At 46.0% G+C, this 19,811-nt stretch overlaps 1 protein-coding gene across 1 annotated transcript; it reads right to left on the bottom strand.

Annotated features, from left to right (window-relative positions):
• Positions 1-713: 713 nt before the first annotated feature.
• Positions 714-17,987, bottom strand: LOC126481504 (uncharacterized). The gene is made up of 3 exons (XM_050105298.1): positions 17,821-17,987; positions 5,095-5,156; positions 714-1,516 (listed from the first exon to the last, which is right to left on the bottom strand). The coding sequence occupies exons 1-3, from the start codon at positions 17,839-17,841 to the stop codon at positions 1,252-1,254; spliced, it is 348 nt and encodes a 115-aa protein (XP_049961255.1). The 5' UTR covers positions 17,842-17,987; the 3' UTR covers positions 714-1,251.
• Positions 17,988-19,811: the final 1,824 nt, after the last annotated feature.

The raw sequence follows: 19,811 nt of genomic DNA, 5'->3' as shown, positions 1-19,811 counted from the left end.
TAGCACAGTCGGTACGATAGGCAACCAGGAAAGGCAACCAGATTCCAGGTCAGAGATGCAGTTCAGCTCACAGTTTCAATCTGTCTTGCCGGCCGGTGTGGCCGAGCGGTTCTAGATTCTTCAGTCTGGAACCGCGCGACCGCTACGGTCGCAGGTTCAAATCCTGTCTCGGACATGGATGTGTGTGATGTCCTTAGGTTATTTAGGTTTAAGTAGTTCTAAATTCTATGGGACTGATGACCTCAGATGTTAAGTCCCATGGTACTCAGAGCCATTTGAACCCTTTTTTTAATCTGTCTGGATGTTTCAAGACGTGTATTAGAACTGTTATCAGTATTATGCTGGCTACGTATGTGATTACTTCTCGCTGCAGCCGGCCGGTGTGGCCGTGCGGTTAAAGGCGCTTCAGTCTGGAACCGCGTGACCGCTCCGGTCGCAGGTTCGAATCCTGCCTCGGGCATGGATGTGTGTGATGTCCTTAGGTTAGTTAGGTTTAAGTAGTTCTAAGTTCTAGGGGACTGATGACCTCAGCAGTTGAGTCCCATAGTGCTCAGAGCCATTTGAACCATTTGAACTGATGACCACAGATGTTAAGTCCCATAGTGCTCAGAGCCATTTTCTCGCTGCATGCCATCTCACTGTTGGTGTTTCATTAAATTTGATCTGTGTTCAGAATTGCCATTGGCAACAGTCGGAAATGATTCTGAGTGAAATAAACAGTGAAAATAATGGTTTATTTGTTCAGTGAAATTATTTACAAATGACAGGCAGAAAAACAACGTTATTCATTCGCAAGGCATGAACTATTACAGAATAAAGTACAAACATTGTAACAAATAACAACAAGATATGTACAAAGTTGTAACAACGAATTCTAGTCTGTATAACAAAAGTCACATAAATCAGTCGAATTAACACATCTTGGAAATGTTAGCACCATGAATCTGTCTCACGTCGAAAAGTGTCCATGATTTCCAGGAGAGAAAAGTTGAACTTAACACAGCGGGAGTGAATAGGGTATTAGAAACGTGACGGAATAAATACGGGTTGTCTTTGGGACGGGGTGACGAAGAGTGTGGGTGGAGGGGGGGGGGGGGCCTTCAGTGACCCTAACGCCTTTCCACGTTACCTAAGCTGCCCTCTAGGTCCCCTCTCGTCGCTTTAGGCGACCACTCTGCCGGACCTGGTGACGTAGCGGCACGCCGTACTCAGTGAGCCGCCTCAGCAGGTGACTGAGAAGGAAGGAGGCGGCTAGTGGTGGTGGCCGTAACCGCCCCCGCCCCCACTGCTGGAGTAGCCGTAGCCGCCCCCGCCGCCCCCGCTGCTGGAGAACCCGTAGCCGCCACCGCTGCTGCTGTGGCCGTAGCCGCCGCCGCCCCCGCTGCTGGAAAAGCCGCCTCCACCCCCGTGGCTGGAGAATTCGCCGCCGTAGCTGGGGTGGTGCTCCTGGTAGATGATCTTCTTCTGATGGTGGACCTCGTTGATCAGGTGTGGGACGTGCACACGTATGTGGACGCTGAAACAAACCGTAGCACTAAGGTCAACGCCTGGCATTCATTCATCTGACAAAATACCTCAATTTTCTCCACATTTTATTGCGAGTCACTACCACAATAAGGTCGAAACAAGGAATAGACCAGAAGTAGAAAAAGGCGAGAAAGCTGTCTTCAATAAAAGAGGTTCTATTGACACTAGACACAGAACTGGATGCGAGGAGCAAATATCGTAACATTACACGGCTGGAACATAGCATAGGGTTGAAGTACATCTACATCTACGTCTACATTTATACTCCGCAAGCCACCCAACGGTGTGTGGCGGAGGGCACTTTACGTGCCACTGTCATTACCTCCATTTCCTGTTCCAGTCGCGTATGGTTCGCTGGAAGAACGACTACCAGAAAGCCTCCGTGCGCGCTCGAATCTCTCTAATTTTACATTCGTGATCTCCTCGGGAGGTATAAGTAGGGGGAAGCAATATATTCGATACCTCATCCAGAAACGCACGCTCTCGAAACCTGGACAACAAGCTACACCGCGATGCAGAGTGCCTCTCTTGCAGAGTCTGCCACTTGAGTTTGCTAAACATCTCCGTAACGCTATCACGCTTACCAAATAACCCCGTGACGAAACGCGCCGCTCTTCTTTGGCTCTTCTCTAGCTCCTCCGTCAAGCCGACCTGGTACGGATCCCACACTGGTGAGCAATACTCAAGTATAGGTCGAACGAATGTTTTGTAAGCCACCTCCTTTGTTGATGGACTACATTTTCTAAGGACTCTCCCAATTAATCTCACACTGGCACCCGCCTTACCAACAATTAATTTTATACGATCAGTCCACATCAAATCGTTACGTACGCATACTTCCAGATATTTTACAGAAGTAACTGCTACCTGTGTTTGTTCCGCTATCATATAATCATACAATAAAGGATCCTTCTTTCCATGTATTCGCAATACATTACATTTGTCTATGTTAAGGGTCATTACATATCGGAAGAACATGAAAGAGGAAGCATTCGTGGAGTACTTGATGTCACATTTATTTTAAAATCCAGTGATGCAAACCCTTTTATTTTATTTCTTTTCCAACTCTGTAGCTAAGTACTAAGCGTGTTTGACTCTTACATGCTGGACCTTGGTTCAGTTTCCGGTACTGCCAGGGATTTTTCCTAGTCAGAGGAATGCAATGGAGTGCACTCAATCTGGTTGCCTCGTTTGAGGACATACTTGAGTGAGAAGTAGCGGCTCAATTGCCTCGGAAACTGGCAACGACCGGGAGAGCAGTGGAGCTGTATTTCGTTGCGTACCAGGCCACAGCACTGCACTGCTTTTTATCTATACATGACCAGCACTAAGTTTTGACTGTAGCCCAGACATGTCCGCTTCACAAGCTATAGCATGCAAGTTGTCTTTAACTTAATTTTCGCTTTTGTTCTGCGACTAAACAACTGTTTTCTTGTGTTTGTGCTTTAAAGATACTATACCTGCTATTTAAACTATCTTATCAAAAGTGCTCGGACACGTGAGATGTGTCAACCCTTCGCTATTATGAGGCCTTGGAGTGTGCTGCGGACTCTTCAGTGAGATGTCTTGATGTCTTTGGAAGCTCGTTCTTTCTCACGAGCCGAAATCAGAGAAAGTAATGAATTTCGACGCTGAGACGTGTAGCGAAGTCGACGTTCTATTCGCAACGGGCTTCTATTGTGTTCAGGCCAGGACTCTGGACAGGCCAGTCCATTTCAGGAACGTAGTCGTCCAGCTTTATGCAGCTTTATGATATAGCGCATTGTCATGCTGATGCAAATAATCACAATCTCCGAAATGTTCCTTTACAGTAAAAACTACACAGTTCTGTGCAATGTGTTAGTATCCGCCCACATTTAACGTTTGCTTAAGCGCAACAAGAAGACTACATCATAACCAGAAAAACACCTGCATACAGTAACACAATTCATCCGTACTCCACTGTTGGCAGGTATCGTTCTGAGAGCATCCGCCAAACTGAAACACTTCCATCGGACTGCCTCAGGCTAAAGCGTGCTTCATAACGCCACATCATTCTTTTCTAGTCATCCACTCTCCACTGACATCGTCCATTACACCAGCTCAATCGTCGCTGATGATGATGATGATGAGCGTTTGGCGTCATTGGCCGGGAGGCCCCTCGCGGGGCAGGTCCGGCCGCCATATCGCAGGTCTTATTACATTCGGCGCCACATTGGGCGACCTGCACGCCGGATGGGGATGAAATGATGATGAACACAACACAACACCCAGTCCCTGAGCGGAGAAAATCTCCGACCCAGCCGGGAATCGAACCCGGGCCCAGAGGACGGCAATCCGTCACGCTGACCACTCAGCTACTGGGGCGGACAATCGTCGCTTACCATTGACAATAGGAATGTGTGGCTCCTGAGGAGCACCCCGTCTTTTTAAATCCTTACGCACAGTCATTATGCTAGCTGGACCACTGGTAGCGCTCTGTAACTCACGCGTGATTTCTTCTGCTGATTTCATGCAATTTTTTACAAACAGCCTCCGCAATGTTCGTCTGCACGTGGGGTCTGGCTGCTCTCGGTAGAGTTGTGGTTGTCCCTTTCGCGTATCCACTTCAAAAGTCGACTTGGGCGGCTTTAGAAGGGTTGAAATGTCCCTTTGGATTTGTTACTCAGGCGAAATCAAGCATCCAGTCCAGAGGGCTGTCTTGAACGACCCATTGTGCTGTTACTGTCCTTTACTGACAGTACAGTAGTCCCCGGCACCCATTACAGTGCCGGGTCCGCCTTTCGTGACACCTGTTGGCCAGTTCGAAACTACGTCGGCGGTGTGCTCGGATACTTTTGATCACATAGTAAATTTCAGTCGGTTGAAAATGACTGCACAGCAAAAAGTGTAGAGTAGTCAATAATTTAAGGTAAAAGAGTATTTTATTATTAGTACCGACAGTCAATGCACAGAATATTATCAAGCGAAAACAAAGTGGAAGTGTTTGAAGTCTAATGGTATAGAAAAAAGTTTAAAATTAGGCAGGTAAAGTACGAAATGAAGAAGCGCTAAAAGGAATGGTTAAGGAAAATAAATTGTGGATGACCTTAGCAGGTGAATGGGATACCTGCTGTGACATCAATGGACAGCTGAGTTGGTGCTGGAAGCATAAATCCGAGCGAATTTCTTATGACTTAAAAATAAAAATAATAGTCTAACCACTTCATACAAACATAACAATAACTTCTACCTGCAGCTACCTGTGAGCATTTTAGCAACATTAACTAGCAACAGCTTGTTTATTCGTGAGTTAATTGATACTGAAATAGGAAGAAGTTCATAATTTGCCAAAATAATAAGCGCTCAATAGATGATAGAAATAAAGTGGAAAGAGCATTAAAGTTTGTTATTGAAAAGTTTTGAATTAGTATTGTAGTTGGCGATACCATGCTTGACAACGCTGAAAGTGAACGTTAGCAGAGTTTTTACTTATTATTTTGTGAATTACTGAGAATCATTACTATAAGTCCGTTCCATTAAAACACAAAGGTGTATAGTAAACCACAGGGAAGAGGCTTGTCGTAGAGAAGTATGTAATGTACTCACTGTTCATTCCCACCAAAGCCGGCGCCGACTGTAGCGATGATTGCCAGCAGAACGCAAACCACCTGAAACACGGAAGAGAACTCTGTGTTAGTCTCGTAATTGCAGGGATCTGCATTTACATAGGCTCACACAGTCAGTAAGGTAGCATACAGTGTACAGCGAGGGGGCCAAGAACGCTTAGGAACAGAATCGTCAGCTAGTTGTAGTATATCTCATAAATGATGTGTGAAATCGAATGGTGGGGCAATATCGAAAGCAAATAAACAGAACTTGCTTCCTACGAAAAAAAAAATTAAAGGAATATTAAAGTTTAACATTCCATCGACAACGAGGAGAACCGGATAAAAAGCTCGGATTGCAGAAGGATGGGGAAGGATATCGGCCTGGTCCTCTTCAAAGGAACCATTTGCCTCAAGCGATTTAGGTAGATCATGGAAGACCTAAATTTGGATGGCCAGACAAGAAGTTGGACAGCTGGATTACGGACTGCTGCCTGTGAAGACATAACAATTACACATATGAATGTAACGATTCTCTACGATATTTTAAAACAATTAGGTTTTTAGTCGGCTGTCCTACACGACTGCTTCGTCTGTAGTCTCACAAGTTTTTTCTCAGGCGGTTGCAGAAACCGTAGTTCTGGTTGACGAGGTTCCCAAATACGAAGCACTTTCTGCTGAAGAGTCCGTCAGCTTCCACACTAAGAAAAGGTTTATAACAACCTTTGTATGGGGTGTCGTAACAGACGGGTGGGAAATCTGGGCGTCAGCAGAGCAGGAGAAAGCTCACTCGAAGCTTAAGGAAATGTGGTGTTGGAGGAGAACTGAAAGATCTAGATGGGCTGGTAGCAAAACGAATGAGATAGCTCCACAAGAAATAGGAGAGAAGAAAGAACTGCTGGAAGTTATGGGTCAACGCAAAGCATTACTCACTGGACACTTAACGACAAATTATATTCTTTCACAAAACATTTCCGAAGGCACGATCGTAGAAAAGAAAACGAGGGGACGACGGAGAACATGTTATCTAAAAAGTACCGTCAGTGGGATTAATTTCCCTTCAAACATGGAGATGAAGCGGACCGCTGAAGAGAAGGAAGTTGCAGCTGCAAAGACAAGGATTCACCTTTTGAAAGAAGAGAGGAGAACTTCCATGCAAAATTGGATGCAAGGAACGGTACGCAGAGAGGCAAGGAAGACGTTTCCCGTTCTACCTCAAAGGTGGCGTTGATATGAATGAAATTTTATGTTACATATGTACATCTTTTTCAGTAACATAACAGAAATTGTCAATATTAACTATGGTATACTTCTGTTATATGGAGTTTGTAGCCAGTCATCTTGAGTGTATCTTGTTGAATAAATAAAATGGTGTAGCGTGGCTTCTTAAAAGTATATTCGAAACTTCACTGCAAGCAAAAATTCATAAGAAGTAGTGAAGATTTACGTAACTCCTTCATTTTCAACAGCGTGGACATACGTCTCTTGAAGAATAACCGCGATCAGGGCCTCGACAACAGATGGAAATACTGCAGAAGTGCCGAATATGGTATTGAGCGACCGCTGTCAAAGGTTTCTGAAATTAGTTATGTCACCACGGTATCAGAAGAAGCAGTACAGTGCACTTCAGGTGAAAAAGTAATTGGCAAACTTTTTTTCATAATCGGTGTTGTATTTGTCGTACACTGGTTGAAACAGAAAAACGTTTTACCAGTGTTAAAACTGCTCCAGAAGGAATGCAACTGACGATGAGCGCCTATTTATTACTGTTGATGAAATGCAGGTGTACCATGTCACACCAGATACGAACAGAAATTAAAGTAGTGGAAGCTGATGGTTCTGCGCCAGAAACAGTGAAGGATATATAGTCTACTACAAAGTTTATAGCCAAAGTTTTATGTGCTGGGAATGGGATTTTTCTTATTGATTGCTTTCCAAAGACAGAACGTTAAACAGCGAATAGTGTGCGGTTATTATGAACCTGCTGGAAGAAAAAATAACTAAGAAGACGATTCGATTACAATAGGAAAAAATCCTCATTTCTCAAGAAAGTGTACTTCCCAGAAAGGAATTCGCAAGGGGAAAAGAGAAACGCGGAGTCTTTGGGTTCCACCTGTTCTCACATCGAAATAAATTTTCAATTGAAAAATTTTTAATAACGTTTTACAAACTTCTGGAATGGTTGTATCCGTAAATAAAACAAAAGTATTGGTAACTGAGGGAAGGCATATAAGAATGGGAAAAATTGTGATAAGCCATAAAATAATATGTAAGTTCGTTCAAACACCTCGGGGCAGAGATATCTATATACAAAGCTAATTCAGATGTGGTTCAAAATATACAGAAATATAATGCTATAAATGGTTGTATAAGGAGGTATCTTGGAGGACTATGAGGAAAGACTACGCAACGTGGCAACAAACCCTGTTATTATGTTTGGTAGTGTAAACTTGATCTCAACAAAAGGAGATGAACTAAGAATTGAATCAGCAGAAATGAGGTTCTGAGGTTACTTCCTGAACTAACGCTAAGAGGCAGAGTGCGAAATGAAGATCTAAAACACCAACTAGACGTATGAACAACAATGACGGAAGAGACCTGACATCACAAAATAAAAATAAAAAAATGCTATGACCACATCCAAAGGATTCCACCTGAGCGCTTACCAAGGAAAGCATTACATTTCAACTAAATTGGAAAACGGGACAAAGGACGACAAATGAAGAAATGAAGACAACAATTGTTAAATTCCTTTGATTTCGGAAAGGGCAGACTCCAACTCCTCGAAATTGAAGAATCAGGAGAAGAAGAAGTTAAACTGGTTTTGGTCAGGTTGGCTTAGGGTGGGTTAGATGTAGGAAAAGTTTTGAGTCCAGTGATGAAATGAGTTTTATCCAGATTTTCCCGAATTACATTTCGAATACAATCAGCTGTCTGGAAAGACAATGTCGAACAGGTGAATTGATGTAACAGTTCTTTCGAAAAATAAGTGTTGATTTGACCAGAAACACAATTTTTTAATGGCAGGCTTGGCCAAAAAGCCTTTTAAAAGAGTGGCCAAATGTCACAGAAGGGGTTATCCGATAAAGACGTACTGTGCATGACCCCCGAATGTTGTGAGTACGTTTGGCGCACAGCGCGAGTGTAGACACAAGACCTTATAAGGCTGTTACAGTTTGGTGTTGAACATGACAGCACTACAGTCGGGAACCGCGCGACCGCTACGGTCGCAGGTTCGAATCCTGCCACGGGCATGGATGTGTGTGATGTCCTTAGGTTAGCTAGGTTTAAGTAGTTCTAAGTACTAGGGGACTGATGACCTCAGAAGGTAAGTCCCATAGTGCTCAGAGCCATTTGAACCATTTGAACATGGCAGCACGTCCCAAATTAACTGAATTTGAACGTTTGATGATAATCGAGGCAAAAGGCGCAATCGGGGCAAAACTCATGGGTCATGGCATATCAGAGATTTCGGGTTTCCGAGGGCAAATGTGTTTAGGGAAGATCATTAATACACTCCTGGAAATGGAAAAAAGAACACATTGACACCGGTGTGTCAGACCCACCATACTTGCTCCGGACACTGCGAGAGGGCTGTACAAGCAATGATCACACGCACGGCACAGCGGACACACCAGGAACCGCGGTGTTGGCCGTCGAATGGCGCTAGCTGCGCAGCATTTGTGCACCGCCGCCGTCAGTGTCAGCCAGTTTGCCGTGGCATACGGAGCTCCATCGCAGTCTTTAACACTGGTAGCATGCCGCGACAGCGTGGACGTGAACCGTATGTGCAGTTGACGGACTTTGAGCGAGGGCGTATAGTGGGCATGCGGGAGGCCGGGTGGACGTACCGCCGAATTGCTCAACACGTGGGGCGTGAGGTCTCCACAGTACATCGATGTTGTCGCCAGTGGTCGGCGGAAGGTGCACGTGCCCGTCGGCCTGGGACCGGACCGCAGCGACGCACGGATGCACGCCAAGACCGTAGGATCCTACGCAGTGCCGTAGGGGACCGCACCGCCACTTCCCAGCAAATTAGGGACACTGTTGCTCCTGGGGTATCGGCGAGGACCATTCGCAACCGTCTCCATGAAGCTGGGCTACGGTCCCGCACACCGTTAGGCCGTCTTCCGCTCACGCCCCAACATCGTGCAGCCCGCCTCCAGTGGTGTCCGACAGGCGTGAATGGAGGGACGAATGGAGACGTGTCGTCTTCAGCGATGAGAGTCGCTTCTGCCTTGGTGCCAATGATGGTCGTATGCGTGTTTGGCGCCGTGCAGGTGAGCGCCACAATCAGGACTGCATACGACCGAGGCACACAGGGCCAACACCCGGCATCATGGTGTGGGGAGCGATCTCCTACACTGGCCGTACACCACTGGTGATCGTCGAGCGGACACTGAATAGTGCACGGTACATCCAAACCGTCATCGAACCCATCGTTCTACCATTCCTAGACCGGCAAGGGAACTTGCTGTTCCAACAGGACAATGCACGTCCGCATGTATCCCGTGCCACCCAACGTGCTCTAGAAGGTGTAAGTCAACTACCCTGGCCAGCAAGATCTCCGGATCTGTCCCCCATTGAGCATGTTTGGGACTGGATGAAGCGTCGTCTCACGCGGTCTGCACGTCCAGCACGAACGCTGGTCCAACTGAGGCGCCAGGTGGAAATGGCATGGCAAGCCGTTCCACAGGACTACATCCAGCATCTCTACGATCGTCTCCATGGGAGAATAGCAGCCTGCATTGCTGCGAAAGGTGGATATACACTGTACTAGTGCCGACATTGCGCATGCTCTGTTGCCTGTGTCTATGTGCCTGTGGTTCTGTCAGTGTGATCATGTGATGTATCTGACCCCAGGAATGTGTCAATAAAGTTTCCTTTTCCTGGGACAATGAATTCACGGTGTTCTTATTTCAATTTCCAGGAGTGTATCACAGAAACAATGTTTCCACACAGGAGAAAACTCCGCAGTGCTATCACAAGTGTTTGACAAACGGACGTCACGTCGCATTCGTAGAGCCTTGTTGGCCTAGGCGTCGCTGAGAGTGAAGACTGCCACCGACTTGTCAGGTACCTACTTCTACCAGCACTGTACGGACACGGCGCCCTCCCATCACATTTTAGTCACTCAGTGTACCTTGTCCTAATACTATACGGGAAACACCGCTGAGGCTTTCTGAGATACAGTCATGATAAACTGTTACCCGCGCGGATAGCAGTGCGTATTAAAGCGCCGCTATCGCGACGAGGAGATGCGCCGGAACCAGATCGAATCTGCCCGGGGGATTGACGACGAGGGTCGGCGTGCCGGTCAATCCGGATATGGTTTTAGGTGGTTTTCCACATCCCAAATCCCAAGTCCCAGCTCAGTTACATGATTTGCAAACATTAAAAAAAAACACTCACTTTCGTTGCACGCCGATAGTTGGTATACACAGTCCCAGGAGCTAATAGGATGGCGACAGAAAGGGTACCGGCCACCTTTAAACTAATCGTGTCAAATTCGTTGATCCATGCCGACCCTGCACCGATGCGGGATAAAGGGGCAGGAAAAAGAAGAAGGGATGGCAAACTTTTAGTGAGTATGCAGTCAGCTGAAAACGGAATTCCTCTCAGTAACACTCTAGTCATCCAGCGTTCTCAATGAATGGGGCGAGCTGTAGTAGGCGACTGTCCCCACTGACGTAACGTGGACTGTGCAGGCGGCAGACGTGACGGCCAAGGACACAGTGAGCGGTGACTGGCGGTCGTGGCCGTTACCAAACGTGGCGACTGGACCGTGAAGCACAGCGGATGGGATTACAGCTGAGCTTGCCGACCACAAGCCTGCATCACGGCACTGTGCGTCCGTGGAGGAAAATGCTAACCGTCCCGTCGGCATCGTGATCATCAGACAGAAGCCGGGCAAGTCGTAGAGAAGGGAAATGGCTTCGTCTATTTACGGGAACCATTCCAGAAATCACCTAACACGAGTTGGGGAGGCATGAAAATCGCACAGTGGACAGGCGGATATGTCAACCTTCTTCAACCACAGTACCAGTCCAGCGTGTCATGCATTGTGGCACGTGATTCGACTCTAACAATTTCATACCGCTCACGTCCGTTCCAAATGACATCTTCGGATGACACTGTGCTGTTATGAAGATGACTCCTTGCCATACGACTGACTTGGCCGTCGCTTTTAAAGTCATTGTCATGCCTTGTCTTGTGGCATAAGAGAGGTTTCTACCACACGATTCGCCGTTCTTTCGTATTCTGCTCTTGCTGGCGACGGCTAGACCTACATATCGTACATCCGCAAACCACTGTTCAGTCCTTGGCGGTTGATAAGCGAGGGAACAACGACTGCCTACGTACCTCACAATTCACCGCCTGAGCCCTCAGGCCTAAACGTTAGGATTATGCCACTTTGGAGGTATGTGTTATTTTGCACACGGTTTATGACATGGTAGACCTGAAATAACTAGTACTAAGGCCATCAGAATCTAAACTATTAAAGAAATACAAATTATAATCATTAATTTAAACTACACACTGTATTTTTACCATTAGATCCGTGCTTATCCAGTCCACTGGAAGTCCTTCTGACGCGACATTGTTTCCTATCTGAGTTTCGGATGACCACGATGTTCGCAGGAGGGCTTCTGTAAAGTTTGGAGGGTAGGAGACGAGGTACTGGCAGAAGTAAAGCTGTGAGGACGGGCCGTGAGACGTACTTGGGTATCTCAGTTGGTAGAGCACTTGCTCGCGAAAGGCAAAGGTCCCGAGTTCGAGTCTCGGTCCGGCTCACCGTTTTAATCTTCCAGGAAGTTTCATATCAGCGCACACTCCGCTGCAGAGTGAAAATCTCATTCTGGACCGCCACGTCATTAGAAAAGTTTTCCAGCTACCACTTCCGATAAAGTATTCCATTAAGTACGAAATATATTCAGCACTGTCTAATAATTGTTCGAATGCGCATTTTAATATTTACCCGCCCGCGTGTTGCCAAGGTTGTTTCAAGTATGCTATAGTAGTTTCGCTGGGAAGCCCTATCACATCCTCCATACAGACCGATCTCTACCCGTGCAATTAGCATACTTTTGGGCCCCAGGAGAAAGACACTGTGGCCGTCGATTTGCTTCCGACGGAGAAGTGCACGTCTGGTTAAAGTCCTAACCAACCTAAAACATTTGCCCATGAAGCCATTGACGGTCTCGTCTCTCGTTTCCATTTGACTTCCCTACCCTCCCCCTTTCCTCATTATTTTCCTGAGTGTATCTCTTACACATTCGTATGGACTACTGCTTTTTATGAAAGCGATAGCTGCTGTCGGAGCTACTTGATAATGTCTCCAAAAGCTACTCGCCCAGGTATCTTCTTATACGCTATTTACTTTAGAGGTGCGCGGGACTTACCTAAAACCCTAACTCTGTTATTTATCTAAAACTGATTTGATTTATTCGTGATCTTTGATATCGCATCTTAGTATGCATACAATGCAGCCACCCTTAGTAATCTTAGATACGTGCCCATGTAACTAAGATCATTCCTTGGTCACTTTCTTCTCCATAGCGTTTATCCCGCCTAGTACGGGTCCCCTTTTCAGGATTCGGCAAATTTTTTTTTTGTTTAACTTTCCGGTGCCCTAACTTTGTGGACGGAGGCCCTTCGAAGGTACAGCCATCGAAGAGTGTACCATCTGACTGTGAACTGTGTAAACTTTTGTTGTCCGTCTTCTGTTTGTGTATCACATTCTCTGGGCCGAAATATGGGGAACAGTCCAGGATTTACCTAAACAAGCGTGGGAAACCACCTAAAACATCATTCAAGCTGGAAGGTGTACCACACTACTATCATTAACCCGCCGCTTGGGTCCGATCTGAGCTTGGCTCACAACCCTATCTTTGAAAGCTATATCACTGCGCTTTATACTTTACGAGAAGGTAATAGTACTTCTTTTTCTTCTTCGCTGATGACCTCGATGTTGAGCGCCCATAAACCCCAAATAGTACTTCTTGGTATTACCCCTAAATAATTAAACGATATAGCGTGCTAATGATGGACGCCAGTGATGTTTGAATCGGGTACTGTGGAGTTCTTTCTTTGTTATAGTAACTGAGTTTATTCACAGTTAAAGAGAGCAGTCGTTCATCACATCAAGCCAAAATTATGACCAAGTCTTTCAGCATTTCCTTACAGTCGCCCGACGAGCTCTCTATGTGCTTGGAAACGCCAGAATATCATAACAATCACACTCAGTTGTCAGTAAACTGTAGTGTACAGCTCACTTTGCTGAATGAAAGATTCTTCTCCTGCATAATGCACACCGTTACTCTATCACTTGTCTAGTGTTGTGGTTCATATACTCGGTTCACCAGATCATGACATTTTGCGATCTCCTCCAAACACTGATATTAGGACCAACAGCACTGGAGGTGTGCAAATTCGCATTGTATTAAGACACCCCGATTCCTACCGATCTGAAAACAAAGTTGGTTAGCCCTATTTTCAATATTAGAGGCATTTCAGTTCTTCGCACTCCTCCAACAGAGCAGCAGACTTCATGACTTGTCTCTAGTGAGACAGATGTCAGTGGGAGCTTAGACTCTAACATCTCTTTCTGTTCTATTCGTGTGTATGAGGATTTTGACATGGACAAATGGTTCAAATGGCTCTGAGCACTATGAGACTTAGCTTCTGAGATCATCAGTCCCCTAGAACTTAGAAATACTTAAACCTAACTAACCTAAGGACATCACACACATCCATGCCCGAGGCAAGATTCGAACCTGCGACGGTAGCGGTCGAGCGGTTCCAGACTGTAGCGCCTAGAACCGGTCGGTCACTCCGGCTGGCTGACATGGACAGCATGAGTTGTTGTTTCAGTGGATATGGAGAACTGTTTTCTACGAACTAATTACAACTGGTGGTGAAAATGTGCGAACATTTGAAAAATCTGGAAGAATGTTTTCTTTAACATTTTTTGAGGAATTAAAATGATTTGTACGGACAGGTGGCGACTTCTTCCGTCATTTCACGTTGCAAAGGCTAGTATAATTACGTGTCATAGCTTTCTCGTCTCCACAACAACGTATCTACGGAAAGACAGAGCCGGCCGCTGTGGCCGAGCGCCTCTAGGCGCTACAGTCTGGAAACGCGCGACCGCTACGGTCGCAGGTTCGAATCCTGCCTCGGGCATGGATGTGTGTGATGTCCTTAGGTTAGTTAGGTTTAAGTAGTTCTAAGTTCTAGGGGACTGATGACCTCAGAAGTTAAGTCTCATAGTGCTCAGAGCCATTTGAACCATTTTGAAAGACAAAGTTCAGAAGCAAACTGACCATGTATGCTTTTCTGCCTATCACTGGAAGAGGTGACAGGAAGAACAAATGGAAAGGCGGATCGTTAATGATGGTTTCTTAAAATGGAATCGAAAATTTCTTCTTCAAGTAGTTCCTCAGTGGAGGCTGTGTCCAACCTCCTGCAATCCACCCACAAAATTTTCCTGCCCATGGGGTCGAGCACGGAACTATTGTTCTGCAGTCATAGTCATTTACCGCTCAGACTCGGAGACGAGTTTGTAGTGAAATCAGTGACGTTTTCACACCGTAGGCCCCCGGGGCCTGGTGGTCTTGTGGAAAAGCGCGTCCCTGGAAGCGGATAGTCTCGGGATCGAAGCCCGCTTGAACCGAAAATATTTGTCTGCCATTAAGCTAGCCTTCACTTTTAATTGATATGAATACTGGCTGGTTTCGACAAGTAGTTCTGACTCTACGTTAAACTATAGATCCCAATATACGTGGTAGAGTAATTGAGGTAGGTTAGGGAAACGCAGGTCATCGAAGCGGCTCCCAGTTAAATTACTCGCACCAGGTCGTTGACCTACAGAGAACTACTGTAATTATCATAGGAATCCTCTGGTACTAGCAGGGACCTGAATAATGACAACTCAATCAAGTCGTGTGAAGGAGACGTGGGATTTGTAGGTCCCAGTCAGAAATACGGCATTTGCAACTCTGCTGAGTGCAGGCGGTTTGAAAGCGGTCGCTGTTGGCGCGATTAACGGCCGAAGCAGAAAGCTGTTTAAGCGCGAGAACGTTCTCCAAGGTCGGAGTGAGAGTGGAGTCCGTTTGTCGGCCACAGAACCCGTTCTGTAGCTCACCTCGGCCGTGACGCGGGACCATTCACGTGGTCCATGAACGCCCGGAAACTGCGTCAGGAATCCAGAGGGCCTAGCGTGACGGTCGTAACTTCCTACGGTGTTTTCACGGAAGGCAGCAGTCTTGTTAGTTATTTCTTTGACACCTGTAGCCACAGATCTTTGTTTCTAAGCCATGACAGAATAAAAACAAATTAAAATGCCGCACTTTGTGAACACAGTGACTTGAGTGTGCTACAACGCACTGTATAATAAGTTATTTCCACATATTTATTTCAGAAAGTCGTCGCCTAGAAGCACCTTAGGAAAAGGATTGCTCATTCGACCACAATACGTGTGATAAGCAGTTTGGCGTGCTATAGTGTACTGAACTATGAAATTCGTTACATCCTCATACACAGCACCTTGCTTAAAATATCATATGTGGTAGATTGGGATATCTTAGAGAACAGTGCCAAGTGTCATAGGTAAATACGAATATTTATCAATGTCACTGAAACCAAGTGTAGTGCAGAAAGACACTCCCATTCGCCTAAACACAATCTCGGGTAAACCCGCAAGCTCTTTATGTAACGTATGAGATCAGAATGACAGTTAACGAGACGTCCATGCGGCGGACAGCAGGCTGCACAAAATGAGTGAAAAAGAGATGTGAATAGATCCCAATATTGAAGGGCTAGACAACTTCATTCACAAAATATTCAAAATATTTTCGTCTCATACAGGAAATTTATTTCCTTTATTAATAACATGTTCGTTCGTCATTTTGAGTGGAACTCACTATAAGTTTATGATCATATTTCAATGTTTTCAACGTCGTTTTATCCACCATGTCATACTACACAATAACAAGAAGTTATTTAAATTTAATATATATCTGGTTTAGTGAGTGACTAAATTACGAATCGGAAACCTATTTTGCGAGATGAGTATGCAATTAGAACAAAAACAATATGACGATAATGAGAACAATATTAAGAGAGGATAGGTATATTATCGCGAAGTGTTGAATGGACTTACCACTATAACGCTAATTATAATAATGAGAAGACGAAGAAATCTGATCAAGGTGCAAATGATATGAGAAGGGCGTTGTGATCTGCTTCGTATTTCACCCTACCGAGAAGACATTCCAACTTATTGGCAATCCACTAAATGTTACCCCCAAATAAAAATTTAAAAAAAATTTTAAAAATAACTTTTCAAACTGTGTGTCAGGATGTCACGAATAACATTTTATAGCTAAACAGCTTGGGAAGTTCTTTCCCACTCACATAAGGTGTATGTATAAAACAGTATTTTAAAAATATACCGAAATTTAGGCACGCTAATAAGTCACTCGTTGAATCATGATTATTTTAGCAGATCTTGGTACTACCGTGGTTTATACCCTAGGCTTTCGGATATGTAGTATGAGTCTTAGCCATCGAGCCACACCAGATAATACCATAGATTCGGAAACTGTCAAAGGAAGAAATACATTTTGCCGATATATCAGATGCTGGAGGACTGTACTTCTCAGCTTAAATTTTGCCTACACAATCGACTCTAGTGAATCATGGCTTCTGCCAATATTGATGTACGTATAAAAAGCACCGAGCTATCATTTCCAGGGAAATGAAATGACGTTTTTCCGATTTAGCTTTCAGAAAACCAGTCACAAAAACTGAAATTATACGACCATTAGTCACTTTAAAACTTGATTGAAGGATGCACAGTAACTTAAAAGTCCGACCCCGGTAGCTGAGTGGTCAGCGCGACAGTATGTCCATCCTAAGGGACCGGGTTCGATTCCCGGCTGGGTCAGAGATTTTCTGCTCTCAGGGACTGGGTGTGGTGTTGTCCTAATCATCATCATTTCATCCCCATCGACGCGCAAGTCGCCGAAGGGGCGTCAAATCGAAAGACTTGCACCCGGCGAACGGTCTACCCGACGGGAGGTCCTAGTCACACGACATAATTTTTTTAGTAACTTAAAAGACCTAAATGATGTAGGTAGATGAAAAGAATGGCTTCATATGGAATTTAAAGAAAGTATTTGGAAGAACTGTGACAGGGCAAAGACCTAGAGGCCTACTAAAGATAAATTCTGAAATAAAACGCAGGGAAGAAAGGATGATCAGGATGCGTTGTCCTGCCAACTAGTAGATCATTAGAGACGGAGCACAAATTCGGACAGGCGAAAGATGGGTATAGGAATAGGCCGTAGCATTTTCAAAAGAATCACCCGGTCATTCGCCTTAAGCGGTTTATGGAAACCACAGATGATATGCCATCCCCAGGTGTACGAGTCCAGCCACGATGCCATATCGTTCTGTTTCTGAAAGAATTTGGAAAGAGACGGATCATTGTGAACTGTGAACAATGTAATGAAAATAAAATTTAAATTGATAGTTCCAAATGGAGGGGGCACATATAGCAAAACACCAAGACTGCTGGAGTGATGATGGTGATGGTGAAGATGGGAGGTGACACAGAATTACTCTCAAATACACGACGATAGTGACGTGTATTGAGTGAGGATTTGGACCAGGCACAGTAAGAGTTAGGCGGACAGCTGGGTGCTGCAGGCAGGCTACTCACGAGGCAGAGAGCACGAGCCATGTCGCCGGAGTAGCGGAGGTGGCCCCGCTGCGCGCTGATGCCGTGTGGACAGGACCGTCTGCGGCGGCTGTGCCAGGCCCCTGCCGCCTCGCCGCATATATACGCCGGCGGCCAGGTGCGTGGCGGGGGGTGCTGCGCCAGAGAGAGCCGTACCGGCCGGGTTCACTCTCGCCGCGGCTCGCTCTGTCCGGACCCGCCGAGTTTTCCCACAGACTCCGACCGGCCGAGCCCTCTGCCGCCGCCTCACAGGAGCAAAAAAAAAAAGGTGAAGTCTCTGCTGCTTCTCCAGAGGCATGCACTCACACGCGCCGGTCGCCGCGCCTGCGCACGTTCGCTTTCTATGGAACAGGTCGCACCAGAAGGGAGGCGCAACGTAGGAGATCCCACAAAAAGACGAACGGTGCTGCTCGAATTTCTGAGGTATAGACAATAAGGCTTCAGAACCGCGTGACATATATTTTATGTGGTTAATACAAATAGGTGGAACATGACTGGTACAGACTGCCAGACGATCCTGTACATATTACAATGAAGAGCCAAAGAAACTGGTACACCTGCCTAATATCGTGTAGGGCTCGAACACGACGTGGAATGGACTAGACTAATGTCTGAAGTAGTGCTGGAGGTAATTACACCATGGATCCTTCAGGGTTGATCGTAAATACGTAAGAGTACGAAGCGGTGTAGATCTCTTCTGAACAGCACGTTGAAAGGCGACCCAGCTATGCTCAATAATCTTTATGTCTGGGGAGTTTGGTGCCCAGCTGAAGCGTTTAAACTCAGAAGAGTGTTCCTCGAGCCACTCTGTAGCAATTCTGGACGTGTCGGACTGTTCTGATGCAATTGCTCACGTCCGTCGGAATGCACAATGGGGATGAAAGAATGCAGGTGATCAGACAGGGTGCTTACGTACGTGTCAGCTGTCAGAGTCGTATCTAGACGTTTCAGGCGTCCCATATCACTCCAACTGCACACGCCTCCTACCATTTCAGATTCTCCACCAGCTTGAACAGTCCCCTGCTGACACGCTGGGTCCATGGATTCATGAGGTTGTCTCCATACCCGTACACGTACAATTTGAAACGAGACTCGTCCGACCAGGCAACATGTTTCCACTCATCAACGGTCCATTATCGGTGTTGGGCCCAGGAGAGGCGTAAATCTTTGTGTCGTACAGTCAACAGGGATACACGAGTAGGTCTCAGGCTCCGAAAGCCCATATCGATGATATTGCGTTCAATGGTTCGCACGCTGACACTTGATGGCTCAGCACTGAAATGTGCAGCGATTTGCGGAGGGATTACACTTATGTCATGTTGAACGATTTTCTTTAGTAGTCGTTGATCCCGTTCGTGCAGGATCTTTCTACGGCCGCAGCGATGTTGCAGATTTGATGTTTTACCGGATTTCTGATATTCACGGTACACTCCCGAAATGGTCGTTCGGCAAAATCCCCACTTCATCGTTCCTCGGAGATGTTGTGTCCCATCGGTCGTACGCCTACTATAACACCACGTTCAAACTCACTTAAATCTTGATGATCTACCATTGTAGCAGCAGTAACCGATCTAACAACTGCGTCAGACACTTGCTGTCTTATATGGGCGTTGTCGACCGCAGCGCCGTATTCTGGCTATTTACATATCTCTGTATTTGAATAAGTATGCCTATATCAGTTTCTTTGGCGCTTCAATGCATTTCATTTACAGAGTAGGGCAGTAATAACTGTTGGGCGGTGGCTGAAAGGTTCTCACGCCAAGTTTCGGATTCCGGGACATCCCGTTTCCACTGTAGAATTGCAGCACGAAGGCTTTGCTTAGGCCGGATGGCATTCTGGGGTGGTTCCCAGAGCCTGCTCGCTGCATTCTGAAGTTGCGGTTTCCGAGAGTTAATCGCTGATGCGAGGCTGCAGTGGTCCCTTAGACCCCAAGTGCCTACTTCAGATGTAGAAAGTATCCTTTCAGCATGGA

This window comes from Schistocerca serialis, chromosome 5, assembly GCF_023864345.2.
Source record: "Schistocerca serialis cubense isolate TAMUIC-IGC-003099 chromosome 5, iqSchSeri2.2, whole genome shotgun sequence".
NCBI classification, from domain to species: Eukaryota; Metazoa; Arthropoda; class Insecta; order Orthoptera; family Acrididae; genus Schistocerca; species Schistocerca serialis.
The sequence above is the reverse complement of the archived record's forward strand: the minus strand, read 5'-3'. Positions and strand labels throughout refer to the sequence as shown.

Coding starts and splice junctions, on each gene's coding strand:
- LOC126481504 (XM_050105298.1), bottom strand. CDS start 17,841: ATGGCTCGTGCTCTCTGCCTC. Junction 5,157..17,820: donor TGGCTCGTGCTCTCTGCCTC/GTGAGTAGCCTG, acceptor TCCGTGTTTCAG/GTGGTTTGCGTTCTGCTGGC. Junction 1,517..5,094: donor GGCTTTGGTGGGAATGAACA/GTGAGTACATTA, acceptor GGTTTGTTTCAG/CGTCCACATACGTGTGCACG.